The sequence below is a fragment of the Temnothorax curvispinosus genome, unplaced genomic scaffold (genome assembly GCF_003070985.1).
Source record: "Temnothorax curvispinosus isolate PA1 unplaced genomic scaffold, ASM307098v1 QBEX01010211.1, whole genome shotgun sequence".
Taxonomy (NCBI): domain Eukaryota; kingdom Metazoa; phylum Arthropoda; class Insecta; order Hymenoptera; family Formicidae; genus Temnothorax; species Temnothorax curvispinosus.
The window spans coordinates 309,487-327,172 of record NW_020219991.1 but is presented as its reverse complement, the minus strand read 5'-3'; the positions used below and the strand labels follow the sequence as shown (position 1 = coordinate 327,172).

At 33.8% G+C, this 17,686-nt stretch overlaps 1 protein-coding gene across 1 annotated transcript in view; it reads right to left on the bottom strand.

Annotated features, from left to right (window-relative positions):
* LOC112459897 (metabotropic glutamate receptor 8-like) overlaps nt 1–17,686 on the bottom strand; it is a 122,305-nt gene that overhangs the window by 24,865 nt on the left and 79,754 nt on the right. The window contains exons 4-5 of the mRNA XM_025024259.1: nt 10,813–10,944; nt 2,350–2,529 (exon numbers count right to left, since the gene is read on the bottom strand). Coding sequence (XP_024880027.1) covers nt 2,350–2,529; nt 10,813–10,944 — 312 coding nt within the window. The remainder of the gene's footprint in view (nt 1–2,349; nt 2,530–10,812; nt 10,945–17,686) is intronic.

The window sequence follows — 17,686 nt, the reverse complement described above, 5'->3', positions numbered from 1 at the left end:
TTTCCACAAAGTTTGCAATTAAGGAACGAAAAATTCAAGAAGCGTGGATACTGACCAAAAAAAGTTTTGCTTTCTGCAATTTTTGTAAGATTGGATTACTCCGGTAAATCTCTTCACGCGGAATCTCCGCCGCATACTAATCGCCTAATTTAAGCGGCGGATAGCGTTTTAACATCAAGTTTTCTCGCTTGATAGCGCAATTAGTTTCATCTTCGCTTGTTAACGCGGTCGTACATAACAATCTCTTATCATAATTATCATTGTTATAATAACTGTTATTTTTAACGTAGCATTAACGTTATTGTACGTCGCAATTTTACAAAAGAATGCAATTAAATGTTATATTATACGTGAATATCTCATTTTTATCAATTAGTGATATAATAACAGATTTTAAACATAATTTGTGTCAAAGCATGATTTAGTAGAACTATATTTAATAATCAAAAAATGACATTGCAATAACTGGAAATTCCGAATTTTGGTAATTTAATCGTAATTTGAAACATGTAAAATACGTACGTGAAGGATTTACTGTGCGTGTGGTTATTGCAATACCTATTCAATTATAATCCCTCAAAAGAAATATATGTATAACAGATACGTACAAATATGCATGTAAAAAATTTAATAAAATCATTAATAATAATCGATGTAAAAACATTTTTATATTATTTCCATACATAATTACATACCTAATCAATATAATTTTTTTGCTAAATATTTTTGCGAAATGCAGTAATGAAAAAATTGTATGACGTTTTTACAAAAAATACCATATTCTGCTGTTATTGGATACATTTTTCTGTTGTTATGGGATATATTTTTTTGAGACGGAAAATGTGCGTATAATTGAATCTAACAAGAGAAGTGAAAGACAGTTTCAAACGTTTGATGGGTTTCGGATACGTTGTAGAGTAACGAAAAATAACAGACACGTACTCTTTTTATTGGCTTCGAAGCATGTTTAGGGGTTGAAACAACCCCTCGAGAGAAATTCCATATATTTGATTGTCGAGTGAATATCTCTGAAACCGTCAAGTATATAAAAAAAGTAGGGAAGACCGGGGCAAAGTCGTCACTATTTTTTTGGTGCCGATTTTTAACAACAAAACAAATAATTTTAGTAAAATGTGGTATATCGTTGTAAAGAGTGAACCCTTGACTACAAAATTTATACGGAAGTTTTTGGTCTACGTCGCTTTGTTCAACTGGTATAGTGTGATAAAACGACAAAAGTGCAAAAATTGAAATGTCAAAATTGCCGGGGTGGAGTCGTCACTCCATTCTCAGACTGAATTTTTAATTAAAAATTCATAATTCCGATCATAAAAAATGATAGGATACATTTTATTAATTATTTTTTAATAGAAAAATAAAAACATTAATTAAAAACACAATGGCGGAAAATAATTACAAGAAAAGCGCACACACTTATGTGCCCTACGCTCGCACGTTTCTCGTAGCTCTATTCTGTCATCTCTGAGCACACACAGCACATATATTATCCAAGTCCTCGCCGGAATCCGACCACTGCTACTTCTTTGACTTTGATTTTTGCCCGAAGCCTCCATGATATGGCTTGGTGACGACTTCGCCCCGGACACAAGTTTCAAATTTGGTCGCTCATAAAATATTAGAAATCAATGAAAATAAAAAAACTTTACTGGATTCGTGTTCAGCATGCATTACTCTTTAGAATCACTTACTTTGAGATTCGGAGACACAATAATATTTAAGATATTACAAATTTTGGACACGCAAAAAATTTAACTTTTGACCTCCGAAAACACGTTTGTCTCGATAAGAATCACAACATGGCACATAACTTCACTAAACTCCGTTGGTCACGTGGGTACCATAAGTCGCGTTTACAGTATTAATGGCGAGTTCACACAACATACAGATTTCGAGATAATTACAATGACGATTCCGCCCCGGTGACGACTTTGCCCCGATCTCCCCTAATCATGTATTTAGATTTTTTAATGTTATATTTTTGCAAAAATAGCATTAAAGGGTGGAAGTATGTTAAAATATATAAATACCTATATATAATACCTATGTGGTTACCATTTAATATTGTAACCTTTTTGTCTAAAACATTTTTTTTCATTCATTTGTAATCAAATATACCTGTAGAATTTATTTCGAGGGATTGCTTTAATTTCTAACATACTTCGAAGCCAATAAAAAAATACGTGTCTGTTATTTTCCGCTACTGTACAACATATTCAAAGCTCGTCAAAATCGATGAGGGACAGTTTGAAACGTTCCTTTTGCAAGTAAACGTCAACAACGATCATTCTTACATTTCGTATTACCTCTCGCAAATTCAGCTACACTTACCTTCTCACCGTATTCGCCTTCTACAGCAACCGTGGAAACATATTTCCATCCAAGCAGATGGATCACCTCGACGATTGCCTGCGCCTGAAAATTATCCGGCGGCACCACCCTGCTGAAGTACTCGAACCGGCCTTTGTCCGAGAGTTCCGTGCTGGTGGAGGCGTAACTTATTTGCGGTATCTGCAATCACGTTACCGTACAAACTAGAAAAACTCAAAAATATACACCTCTGTTTTTACACATAAATCTGAAAAATAATTAACTGCGGCGGAAGAGAAGCGAAGAGCAGCGTAAATATATTTTTCATCGTGATTACCATTTAATATTCACAGCGACGTTACTGATTTTTATGCTGCGTGTCGTATCATTTACTGAAAAAAGCTTGTACATGCGTATAACACACCTGTTTTTTTTTTATGCAGTGGCTATAAATAAACGTATAATAATATTATATTAAAAATATTATAAAACATAATATTATTTAACATATTATTCAAAGTTATTTTTTTCTTTACATTACGATACTCATTTAAGAGATAAAAATTATATATAAAATGCCGTGCAGAGGTATACGCGCGTGTACAAAGGTTAATATCCCGCGCGTTTGACGCGCGACCCTGTTTTTCGTCGCGGATACGAATAAGAGAGACCTCCGTAACTTTGCAGCATCTGTGCAGGCAGCATCGCGAATCTAATAATCTCTCGTGCCTTGTTGGAAGCGGCTAATTCTGCGTCACCCTCTCTCCCTCGGGCTCTTCTTTGGTCGCGACGGAGTAATTCCATTTTTGCACAAAGAGCATGCGTTCTGCCGAGATAGTTTCCTGTTGATAACATTGTTCCTTAACAGATGTTATTGTCATTATCACGCGTCCTTATCGCGGCTACAGCCCCGGCGTATGTGCGAGGCGAGCGACAATGACGTGCGAAAGCCGCGCCCGCATTGTCACTTCCCGTATTAATTTGCATCCATTTGTTTCGGTGGTTACCATTGCAAAACTATTGACGTGACGTATATTAATTAGCTGCAAGAATGATTGATCGAAATTTTACGTTACGAGTCAGGTTGATGACACGAAAAATTGTAGACTAGAATAATAAGAAAGAATAAGCGCACGATGTATATGTATGAAAATCGTTACGAAGCTTTTATGTTCTGTTAAATCGGAAACATTGCTAATAAAATTAAAGTACGTTTATATTTTTATTTAATTATTGCTATTGGAAGGTAAATAAATATAATTATTAGATTATTCAACAGTAATTTGCCTGTAATTTGCAATAACATTTTTTTGCAACAAATTGCAATTTATATAAGTGTAATTGTATGTCTAATAAATAATAATATATTTTGAAAAAGAAAAGATACTTGATTCATGAAAGCAACATTTTGTTTTCTTTATAATTGAAATTAAAATTGTAATACATACATATATTAAAAACGTAGGTTGTACGCTAATTTCACGAATAATTTTGAAAGATAACATTGTAATATAATAATAGCAATGTTCAATTATGTGGTATTAATTATGTATATAGTATTCTAATATTTCGACAATCAGTGAAATTGTAATTTTATTCAAATTCACTTATTAACTATTAAATGAACATTTTTTATTAACATATATAAAGCTTTCTTTCTGGTTGTACCTTTGAGGTGTAAATTTTCAAAATGGTGTTTTCTTAATTAATTAAAAATCTATTTATGCTTTCATGTATTTCTGTTGAAAACAAAATTATTTCAGTTTTTCGCATGGAATACCGAATGCAATTACACGAATGGTGCTCTCTTAAAGTCTAAAACGCGCCTGAATAGATTCGCATCGTGTAGCTACTATGTTACCGAGGATTAATGTACTGTGATTTGCAAAGGTTTCTCGGTTACACGCTGACTGGAATTAATTAGTTAATTATTGCCTTCAAAGAAAGACAGAAAAAATACAAATCGTCGCTGCTGTTACCAACGAACGCAGTTAATGATTATTGTTAAAGTTCTCGTCGCTCATTTAATGCCAGATGTGGCTGCTCAATTCTTTCTTTTTAAATTGAATACGCTCTTATTAAGTGGGAATTTGTGAGGAGGATTACATTTACAACTAAATACGTGTGACACACGAAAGATATTTAATTTCATAAACTACCGCCCAAAGATATAATTACTAATTAGGACCTTTTAATTAGGAGAGACCGAGATCAATAGAAACGGTTTGATGTTACGATGACTAATTCCCAACCGGTAGCAATTAGATCTCTACTCAATACAGCCGTCTCGTTTTGTAAGCCATTTGGTACGTCATTTGCACGGGGGCTGTAATTTCCATAATAGAGACGAATCCGTACATGGGAATTCAAACCCCCGCACGTCGAAATAAATATCATCGATACTCTCTATATCTTATAAAGTGGTTTCGCCACTAAATATATCAGAGCGATTGCAATAGTCACTCCAAAACGTGTAATTTTATTACTCATTATGCGCGCAATTTACTCGACCTTTTGAAGAAAACGAGGGAATTTATTGGCTAATGTATTTTAATGTATCCCCTAATAAAGACGCGTCTAGTTGTGTATGTATTAAATATGGTTAAGCTCAAACCTAAATCAATATGTGATAGTGGCTCATAATTCTATGTAAATTATTCACTCACACTCCCCATTACAATTTAGAGTTTAATTGATTTTGGACTCAATTAACGTTTTGTCTCCCCGCGCTGCGGTCACAACCGTGTCACGGCCAAAATTCAGAACACACATATCTGCCTAAATGATTTAATCGATGAGAAATAATTCAATATACTTTTCAAAGATTATATTTATTACACGAAATACCTATAAAAGATCAATAAATAAGAAAAAATATTACAAGACTTTTAAGTACCATGCAGCGAATACATTAAATACAATATTAATTACCATGTGATTAAGATAATAGTTGCAATTATCTAAAAGATTAATGCTTTGCATTTATTAATAAGTAATTCATACTCGAAGAACACTCAATTTTCTGCACAAAATGCTCAACATGAATTTCAGAGACAGTTCTCTCTCTTTTGGAGCCTCGCTACATTCCCTAATTAAATTACTATCAATAATCTTGGCGCGCCTTTCTACGGCGATTTCCAACGTTTTAGACGGAGTGATGCAATAAACGGCTCATTGCAATTCCAATGAGCGGAGTTGCGATTTGCGGCGCGATGCACAGCTCGCCGTCGGAATCGATTTGAACAATTAAAGCTGCTCGACAAGAAAAAGAATTGAAATGAATGAATTAACGACAGTCGGCCAAATAAATAGGACGTTTTATGAAATGTGAGTCGTTATGTAATTAGTCGCCAATTTATCTCTCACGGCGTATTGATCAACGTCAATATATGGAACGATGATGCTGAATAGAAATTGCAATATATACGAGATCTGAAGATAAAATAATTTCAAGTTTATTATTTGAGAAAAGAAGAAAATATAACAGATCAAAAAGATAGATTTATCACTATTTATTCATGAAATTATTGAGAGATATGGCGCATTCGACTTAAATTTAAGAATGCTGGAGATGAAATTAATAAAAGGGTTCTAATATCAAAGTGTATCCGGAGAATTACAAGTAAATATTAGTTTCATAAATTTTCAAAATTTTCAATTTATATTCTTAGCTACATGGAGGTATATAATATAGAAAATAATAAGATCATAAAAGACGATAGCTGGCTCAATTTTCAGGTTTAAAAGAATTGATTCGCAAGCTTATATAAGAAATTGAAATGTAATCTTATTTTTTGATAGTTTTCTTTATAATTAAAATGATATTAATAAAACTATAATTAGTATTGTTATTTCCGTACGCTTGCTCTAACACGTTTGGATTAATCGTGTCTTAATTATCTCTCGTTATATTGACTCTCAAAGACTTTCAAATTTGCTTTTTACTATAGGCAGTTGACATAATACGAATATGCACGTGGCACAAAGGGTTAATTGCGCCCCGCGGCGTACAAAGGAAAAGCATCGCATAACTATCGAGTGCAACGAGCGGGTTCATACCGGGTATTCTAACGAACGAGTTACGTTTGCTATGTAAATTTAATGCGACGCGCGCGAAGGTTTGCGATGTGGCGAAGATTAACTCAAGTGAATAACGAGTAAAATAACACACGGCCATTCTCCTAACGTTTCAACACGTAAAGGTCTAAGTTTTTTCCATAATGCATGCGTTTCGCAATAATTGCACAGTTTGGTAATTATAAAATTTGCAAACTCGTACGTGCTATGATGTAACGTAATAACGGTAAAAACTTCTCGCGAGATCGGTAATTATTTCGCGATAATGTTACAATAATTAGTACACCTGCATGATATTGCATTGAATTTAATAACTAAAGTGGGAGTAAATACCAGTCATTATATCACTATTCATACTGTTTATTAACTTTTGCGTTTTTGTTTAGCAAACATTATTGATCAATATTACCTCAACACTTAAATTTAAAAATTGACGTTGCAAAAAGTTCAAAAATTTTTATACGTTTGCGTAACTGTGTTAAAATTTTTACCTTTTTCTAAATCCTTAATTACAAGTTTGACATAAAATATTTAAGAAAGTGAGAGTAACTTAATTACACACTAAACAAAGTTTCATAACACGAAGATTTAATGAAGATACACTGAGATATATAGCAGAGACAGTTTCAAAGTATCTTCCGCATTTACTTCAGCTTATTTGAGTAAAATCGTAAACCGACGGAAAGAATTACGAAAATATACCGCGGACGGTCTTTGTCCACAGTGAATATCTGTCGGCGGAAAGTGAACTGAAAAGGGTACTTGGTTTCCACCAATAAATAGAAAAAGAAGTAGTTTTCAAACCCAAGTGGGTCGTTATAAAATAATGAGAAAAGCGATAAAAGAGTGTATGTACAATAAAAATCCTCGGTAACACTCAGCGCGACTCCATGCAGCGGTGCATTTCGGGTCTTCTTAGTCCCAGTCTACAATAGATGTTTTAAGGGGGGAGTCGCGTGTAACACGCTAAAAAGTAAGGTAACTTTTGGAATTTTTTTTTTTTGAAGAATCAATGCGACGAATCTTTTTCAAACTTTTAGGATTTTTTATTATACTAGACACTGCAGACGCGCGCTACGCGCGCGCTATTTATCTTTAACATTTCACTATTAACCCTATTATACACAACTGTCAAAATATACAATGACAGCTGCAATAAATGAAGTAAGCGCAGCAAGAAAACCAATCGGCATCGCGGAAAAGCGGCAACAATAAACTTCACATCTCCTTTTTAGAAAAGGACATTTCAAGAAAAAAAAATTTTGTTTGTTAAAAAATAATAGTTGTGTTAGGAACTATGGAGGTTACGAGGCCGCGGTCTGGTCGCCAGAGTTGTAAATCGGCGGGCGTTATGGCGCCTGTTGTACTCGCCTGAAACAAAAATAAAAAAAATTTCTTATTTTCTATAAAATTACGTCGTCGATGAACCTAAAAAAGAAGGTAAACGTGCAAAATTAAGGAAACGGCGGGACTTAAAAAAAACAAAAATTTTTTGTCAAAATTGCAACTATTTTTTAAGTCCCGCCGTTTCCTTAAATTTGCACTTTTACCTTTTTTTTTAGGTTCATCGACGACGTAATTTTATAGAAAATAAAAAAATTTTTTTTATTTTTGTTTTAGGCGAGTACAACAGGCGCTGTAACGCCCGCCGATTTACAACTCCAGCGACCAGACCGCGGCCTCGTAACCTCCATAGTTCCTAACACAACTATTATTTTTTAACAAAAAAAAAATTTTTTTTATTTCTTGCGCATTGATTCTTCAAAAAAAATTCTAAAAGTTACCTTACTTTTTAGCGTGTTACACGAGTTTCCAAGTCTGAAGCCCTAAGAAATTGACCAATCACAGTCAATTATTTTCCTCAAATTCAACTGTGATTGAACAATTTCTTAAGGCTTAGGGCTTAGAACACCTATTGTAGACCGGGACTTATCTGATATCTCTTCATCTACATTGACATAACTTGAGAGTTTATTACGTGTACGCGACCAGTTTCGACAACTCCAAAAACTCTAAAGCCTTGTCGTGTAACATATGTAATATGTAACTGTTTAGTTTCTATTTTATCGTGTATCAAGACACAACGAATCGTTAAAATGAACTATATCAAACGATACTTTTAAAATAAAATTTACATGAAATAATTGAAGGGATATTTTGGTTTGAAAGGTCGTAAAAAAAGGTTTTTTCAGGAATTTTTTATAGGAATTTTTTATATTTACACGAAAAAAGCAAATAACGTTAAACTTGGCATATTTTTTTAGCTTTATTTTAAGAATGTATTTTTATTTTCTAACAAAACGCTCTTCTTTTTTATGTTATATTCTGGTCACTATAATTGGAGCTCGCAAGAAAAAATACATATGGACTGTGTAAATGATTCTAGTTGTTCTTCTAGGTATGTGAAGCGCAAAGACCAAAAATTCTCTTATTTAGGATAAACCAATATTTCCATTTTTAAAAATGGTGACCTTTTTATTAAAAATATTACAGTTTTCCTCAAAATTTTATTAGTATTTTATTAAAAGAAGAAACTAATAAACTCGTAATGTTTATTCTAGTTCAGACAATAGCCACACTTTTCCTGAATAAAAAAATTTTTGGTCTTTGCGTTTCAGATACCTAAAACACCTAGAATCTTTTACACCGTCTATATACGTTTTTTTCTTGCAAGCTTTTAGTGACCAAGATATAACATAAAAGAAGAGATAAAGCTAAAAGAACATGCAAAATTTAGCGTTCCTCGCTTTTTTCGTTACCCTATAGCTACAAAACATTCCTGAAAAATTCCTTTCTTTACGACTTCAAATACCCTATTAACTATAAAATATATTTTTAATATAAAAATATAAAGTGTTTTAAACTTTACGCAGATCAATCCGTAGAACAATTTCATTATTATTTACAATATATATAGTTCAAGATAAAGACACGCAGCCACAATGTACGTAAAGGGATGAAGATTGAACAGCATATCAGAAAATTGAATTATGTATGGGAATCTGCGGGACATAATCATATTTCGTATTTTGACAGGAGCTGTGACGGTCACGAAATCCATTCGCACGTCCAACGCCGGTGACGGCGGATCGATAGAACGTCTTGACAACGGTGGGAGCTTCTTTGGCAAGCCGATTTTGCGCGAATCACCGGATTCCTTTCAGCGAACTCGTGCTGCGCGACGTATTTTCGAATAAGGCGTTATAAGTGCAGAGGAGAGGAGGGGGATTCTTATCCGTGTCTGATAAGGACGGGGACCGATCGATGGCGCGAGAATGGCTCTTCCCGGCTTGATCCTCATGGATGAATGACTATGATTGATATAGTCGTCATTACCGGTCACAAAGTTTCAGCCATTCCATTTTCGAAAAAGCTGAAATTGCTCTGCCGTAGTTGCGCTTTCTCTTTCGGTCTCTCTTTTTTTTCTTTCAAATACACTACCATTTGTAACCTTCGTATATCAAAAGAAGCTACGTTTTCACAAAGTCCTGCAAGACCTGCCGATATCCGGCCGTGCTTTCTACGAAGCTGCCTCTCGAATCGGTTATTTTTCGCTCTCAATCTCGACAGCCACACGTGGCATAACAATACGTCGAATCGTGCGAATAAAGGCCGAACGAAGTAACGAAATGTCACGCTTTTAGGAAATCTTGCTTTTTAAATTCTTTTTATATTTTTAACTTTGCATGAGATGATGTGCCTATATACGTGCGGTATATTGATAGCAATGTCTCTATGCAAAGTAAATTTAAAACGCAACAATTTATTTGTAACTAAAGAAATACCAGTCATGCAGCATAAAGGTATGCTTGTACACTGTTTTTTCACTTTTAATTTAAATATGACTAGAAATAGTATTACATATATGTCGCAGAGATTTCGTATAATTTGTTTTTATTTATTTGCAAAATTCCTAGAGAATCCGCAAAAAACCGGAATATTGTGGAATGAATAAAGATTACACAATCTTATTAGTGATTTTGCAAAATCCTGTCAAATCCGGTCACAATTTCAGTCTGACAGAACCTATACAAACTGTCCTTTTATAATTTATATTTATATTTTTTATTCATTCTACAATATCCTGGTTTTTTATGGATTTTCTAGGAATTTTGCAAAAAAAAAATTAAATAAATTGCATGAAATCCTTGCGATATATACACACACGATATATACTATATCAGAAAATTTTTATATAATCTTAATGCCCCAGGTAGTAACCTGATGTTATATTTGTCGTCATTTTTTTACATCTTGCTCTACCTAGGATATTTTAATATTTCTTCGTTAAAACAAAAATTGAGAATTAATTATAAAATTAAACTTATTATAATTATGCTATACATGAAGATTTGAAGCACTCTTCGAAATAGATTATTAGATTATACGGATTAGACAAATAATTACCTTAAAAAGCCGCAAGATGTTGGCAACCATAATAGAAACCACGCTGAATGCGGCGCCTATCACACCAGTTACTGGCTTGTGGGGAACGTAAGTGGGCGTTTTGCCATTTTCACATTTGTACTCCGATATGTCCTGAAACGAGGGAAAAGTGCCAAGATATATTCTCTCGCTGCTGCACAATAATGATATAATAAAGAGAATACTTATTTTTATCGGGACGTCACTTAAAAGCGCTTTCTAAAATGTCGGACAAAATTAAAGTGCAATTTCCACAATGGCGCTTTTACGTTGCTATAATACCCCTAACACTCTATTCGCTATAGCTACATCCACTCGTGTCTGTTTCGGAAACCTTAGTATCAACTTCTAAACATTGGATTATGCTTAAAAAACACTGTATAGAATTCATTTATATTTTTATTATTTGCAAAAGCATTTGGAGTATCTTTAGAAATAAAAGAGAAATTCCTGTTACATGCATAAGCTACAATCTGTCTCGAGTTACTGAAAAATTGTTTTAAACGTTGCTCCTTTCGATGCGCCGCTGGATTTCTATATATGCGTATGTTTTTTCACTCTGTTTCTTCTCTATTCGATAGAGATTTACGCGGATAACTGTCGTGATGGATGAAATTCGACTGTATGGAGTTACCCGAGTTTGTTTTGTCGTGCACAATTCGGTCGCGCTCGTTAGAGCCTTCCTACAAGTTACAGCGTCACACGCTGTTCGTAATTAAGGAATCCCGTGCAATTCTCAATTCGGTATGGAAGTGCACCTGCTATTACTGTGCGTTGGACAATCGCTCTTCTATCTACTCGAGGCGAGTAGCCGATACACAAAACAATTATAAACCATCCGCTAATAGAAGTCAACGCTTGATTATTTTCTTAATGTAGTGTAATTATAACTTCTAAATTTCACTAAATTCTTAAAGCAAAAAATGATTTCAATAGATATAAGTTAAATGACATTAATTAATTAAAAAATTACGATCCCAATTTTTAATTATTGCTTTCACTTATTTCTTCTATTTTTTAGTAAAAAAATAACACGATATAATAAAAAAATAAGATATAACATAGTCTCGGGAAATCATTGTATTTAATAAAAATATCGATAAACTTGCTTAATTTCTTTACAAGTTATATGAAGCAAATATTCAGGAGATGCAAATTGTTTAAGACGCCTAGAAATTTATGCAAAATTTCTCGTGTTTACTTTGTAAATGTATAAATAGCTCTCGGTAACGAGTTTAAGGTTTAACGTAAATATTAAAGGTATTACTATTAGGAAAACAAATTCACATTAACGGCTGTACTATATGCATACGATTATATGAAGTGCAACACGTTTAACAGTATCAAATTGCCTCCGTTATTAGGTGCATAGTTTGCACTTCGCGTTATAATAACCGGCATTCGTCCGCCAACGTTTTCGGAGCCAATTAGATTTCGCTGAATGTAGCTTTTGAACAGACGAAACTCGGTCGACTTGGAGAGTGTGTTCAGCGTCGACGAGAGGACTTCTCACAGAGAGGCGGATGCGTTTCGTTCTCTGCGACGATCTTATCGTTAATCCCTTAAATGTCGCGGAATATCCGGCGCATTTAGCACAAACCGTGGCAAATATATCACACGCTGCTTAATTTTTAAGCCGCCTAGAAATTATTTCCGCGACTCTGCAATTTAATTATAGAATTGCATTGCGAGAGAAAACGATAAGGGATTTATTTCGATAAATTTACGATTGAAATTATAAGGGATTAATTTTCAAACCCTTTTATTGCTCCGAATATTCACAAGCAGTAGATTTTCGTGTACACGACAAAAATATGTGTACAGAATTTTTGAATCCGTCTCTTTATACTTCATTGGCCGAATCCTTTAAATTTTCCGTAAAATTGGCGAGTGTTTTATCGATATTGCACGTGTGTAATCAATCGCGAAATGCACGGAAACTGTCGAGAACGAGATATATATGAAGCAATAAAATTTCATTAATTTTCGAACGACATCAAGCGGTTTGTACTTACGATTTAATTTCGTGAATATTTACGTATACTCGCCGCGCGTTCGTTACGAGATTTTATCGCGCATTCAGCGCATTTTGTGAAAACGCCTGCGCCTGTTCGCGGAGAGAGAGCGTTCGGGCGAGAGAGACTCGAGAATATTATACCCGGCCCGGGGTATGTTCGGATGATTTAAATATGGTGAGGCAAACATCACGCAGATGCATGCGTTGTGTATATCTGCGAGGTAGTTCTCCGAACGACTGCATAAATCCGGAATGCATCGTGTTGCCACACTTCAGGTTTATTTAAATATCGCATGTGTCTCCCCGGCAGAGACTCATGACATATTAATGCGATTTTTTCGGCGATAACTTGCCGTGTGTACGTATACATATGTATGTACACATGCTTACGTTATAGTGTAACGGGAGAGTTAACTAGCGTAAAATGGTGTCGCCATGAGAAGGAAAGAAGGCAAGCGCATTTATGAATGTATTACGCACGCTGAAAATATTCCATTACACGTTATGAATAAATACATATTTCATCGCATTGCACGTATTATCGATTATTTATACAATGGAACAGTAATAACGTTGTTAAAAGATTATTCCGTCAATCAGTAAATCTCGTTTATATGTCATGAAAAACCGTGACGGGCAAAATACCATAAGCTTTATTGTTAAAAAATGTGACTGAATTAATAATATGCGGACGTGATTGCCATTCCATAAATAAATTGACAGATATATATAAGCTGGATTTAGCGAGTTATATTTAGTCGCGTTTAGAACATCATTTCGACGAGAACGTATTTTAATCTAAAGTTAATAAATATATTAAATTCATATAATAATGTAGAATGGCGACGGGTAGGTACATTAAAATATAATTAACAGTTGCTAAAAACATGAGCGTTATAGAAGCTCGAAGAGTAAAAAATTAATCGTCCATATTAAACGTTTTAAATACCGGTAAAAAAGAGCTCATCGAACTTTTATAGCTCTCTCGTCGATATCACAAAGTGCCTATCGATTCTTATAAGTACATAATTTATGATTAATCGGTGCCCGTTATCTGAATTATTTGAGTATCAGTTATGTCCGACATGATGAACGAGCTGTAAGATACAGAAAGCTATCAGTCGACGAGACGTGATGGCTCTTAAATCATGGCACCGTTCCAAAGTGTTTGGCATCCTGAGCGAGTTTTGAAAGAGACTGTGAAAGCCCAAAAAAAGAGGAGATTTGTGCCGTCGAAGATCCATAGATCTTCATTCAAGGAGGCGCGTTCTTCTGGCGAGGTGTACATACCACTCGCGCTCGAACGCGAGAAATAAATCCAAACACCGGATTTGAGCATGCATTATTCACGCCGCCGAAAGATGCGTCCGATCCAACGCGGAAAATAGAAAAGACGAATTCGTCCGATCGACAGCCATAAGTTGAACGCATTCGCAATATCGATACGCATTTTTAATAGATTCCACTCAAAAGATATTTGCGTTTTTATTCGGAAACAAATAGGTTTTTGGTTTTTATTAGAGTCGCTGATTTGCAATGTAGATAGGATATAAATTTGTTCTATTTTTGCAAATTTGAGAATTTCAATTTTTAGAACTTAAATGCTTTCATCGGTAAAAAACGTTTTGTATTTGAGTGGAGGGTTTCTATTCATGTAGAATTTTTTGTATTAAATTTTTAACATACATTGATGGTGCTAATGTAACATATTGTCATTGTGTTATTTTGGCTTTCTGCGTTAAGTTAATATTCAACGTCTCTAAGAGTTAAAATAACACAATTTATATGTAAATGCACGAATTCTTGGTGACATACTTTATATATATATGTATATACATATATATATGTGTGTGTTAAAATAAACACCTAAGTTGTGTTAGTTTCCTCTCTATAAGAGTTTCCATCTGTTAAATCGACATTTTCTTATGTTATATATTATGGCTGCATCTCGATATTCACTGCCAGTACTAAAATTTTATAGTGTTACGTGACGTAAACTATAGATTTTCAGTACTGACAGCAAATAACGCAGCCTATAAAGATAAGATATTGCTGTCTTCTGTATTTGCAAGAAAAAGAGAAGAAAGAATAGCATTTAATGTAAAAATAATATTTTATAATTAAATTTAACATTATAAGTATGCGAATTTAACATAAACTTTGTTTCCAGATAGCGTCAATGTGTTGCAATTTTTTGTTATTTCTTTACATTTTTGTCTTCTGTTAAATTAACATAAAAATTAGAGTGAATATACTGATACGCGTAAAATTTAATACAAAATTTTTGTACTGAGTAAGATTAATGCTCTGAACCTTTATAAATGTATAAAATTAACTGTAGATTTCAAACGAGCTAAAACTTCTAATTGTAAATATACAAAAACAGACGACAAGAGAAAGAAGAAAAGTTTCAAAGATTAGCAATAGACATGCAATAGAGCTTTCTATTTTTAACTAAAGGTAAAACGTGCACAGAGTAATCTGTTTCTAAGTAAAACGTATGGAGGAGAAAGGATAAATCAATGTAAGTTAGAAACAGTACGTGATAATAACGATGCAAGGTTGATGAATATTGCGCACGCAAAAGAATACTTTTATAAAAATCTATGGCTCCCACTGGTACCACCATGATTTACGATTCTCACGTGATAACTGTTCCTAGGAGAGAGAGCGGCCATAGCGCTGAATGGGAAGCGAAGGCAATTGCTTGTCAGGAAACGTGGGAAATAAATGGCTTTGAACAAGTGTCGCGTCGCGCGAAATCAAAAGGTGGGACTTTTGGCAATTGCGGACACGGAGGGTGATTCCTCAAGATCGCGCAACATGTCGGCTCTCGGCCCGTGATAATGCGATCCAATTTTGTGGTCTAAGCTATTACATCCGACAACTTTCCTTTCCTTTATTAATCACATAATTAAGAATATAATTAAAACTTGTAATACGATAGAGCATAATTAAACGTGATAAAGGATGATATTCTCTCTCCCCCTTGGTAAATTAATGCAAGCTCGGATCTCTGCAAAGCAGAAGGTTCAAACAAGGTTTATGCTAATACATTGAAGTCTTATGAAGTGTTCCCTCTATATATTATTTTAAGCCAAGTTTTAATAAAGATACATATTTCAAATGATATTTAATAATGCAAATTAAAATTCCAAAGTAATCTAAAGAATGTCAAGCTTGAAAGTTTATTTAATTTTATATGATTTATATCAATTGCATTAAGACTTTTTAATTTCTTTTACTTAAAGTCTGAAAATAAAGTACAAGAGTCTTATCTTCTATTCCAAGAAGCAAGAATTTGCTTAAAACTATAAAACATATTCATTCCCATGTAAAATTTAAGAAAAAAGTAAAAATTGCAATTTTATATTAAAATTCAGATGATAGAAATATATGTTTTTGAAGCATGATTCGAGTGCAATTCTACGCAATGTAGTAATAATGTCAATCCCAATTTCTCTACGATTCGCAGAATTTATGCTGCACTTCGTATCGCTGAGTATTACGTTGAGTTGCCCGCGGCGACGCAGACTTTCTCTCTTTTAAGTTCGCGAGATAAATTCCCGGCGCGAATAAAAAGGAGTCAGGGGAAGATGACTTATATGAATTTACTACGATTCCATGAATCTTACTCAAGCGGAAGCGCTACCTCCCGCAACGAATATATTTCTTATGTTGAAATATTTCTTAGAAACACCAAAACATCTTGTATGATCGAAAAAATCTTTTATCATGAAGTTTGTACATTCTGTGCAAACTCGATGTTGTATAATTAATATCGAGGGTACTTTTGAATTCTTCTTCTTTTTAATTAACTAACTTCCGTATAGAAAAAATTAAAATCCCATTTTTTTAAACCTTATAAGGTAAAAAGGGCTATTGTCCCAGGTAGCACATACACGTTTCAAAAATGTTTTATAAGCATTTTTCCGAAACGTTTTATAACCGATTTCTAAGAACGTTTCTTATGAGTAAAAGCCCATTCGAAAAACGTTTGATGGAACGTTTCTTTTCCGATAAAATAATGTTTAAGAAACTATTATAGAAACGTTTTTTTAATAATAAAGAAATTTTAAAATTCCTACTTTTTACGTCTTTTGAACGTGTTTATGACGTCTTTAAGACATGCGTGAGAATGTTCTAGAAGCTATATGCATCTATTATACCATTTATTGCGTCTAGGTATTCTTTTTCGAAGAAATTCCTGAACTGGTACACACATTCGTGCAATATTCCCTCTAAGTTAAAGTGAAACAAAATATACTTGTCTCACTCTAACTTAGGGAAGATCGGGGCTCGTTAGCACAAGGAACAAATTGGCAATGTGTTCCGTTTGTGTATTTATGAAAAGAAACAATGGAAAAGTATCACAAAAAGTCTGTTTTCTATTGCTCAACTGGCTGTGCTAGTTCAGAGTTTATCTTTTTCCTTTCAATGTGGAGTAAAAAAAATAAACTCTGAACTAGCGCAGACAGTTCAGCAATAGAAAACAAACCCAAAATATCTCTTTTATGACATAGGTACTTTTCCCAAAGTTTTATTTAAATCAAACAAGTATTACAATAAAAAAAAAAAACTCTGATTCAAGAGGTAGCAAGTAAATTTTCGAGCGTTTCAAAATATCGTATTAATGTTCTTCAGCTTGAGAAGTAAATCAAAGCGACGGACGTATTATTGTTAGTTAAAAGAAAAATTTTTGTTACTATATTTGACTATGTTATTTTAAGTAACAACAGTAATAAAATGACTGAAATTAAACGTATGTAGGGATGGGATATGTTGACTCATATTAAGGTTGTATGACCCCTTAGAAGAAAAAATGCCAAATTCTTCAAA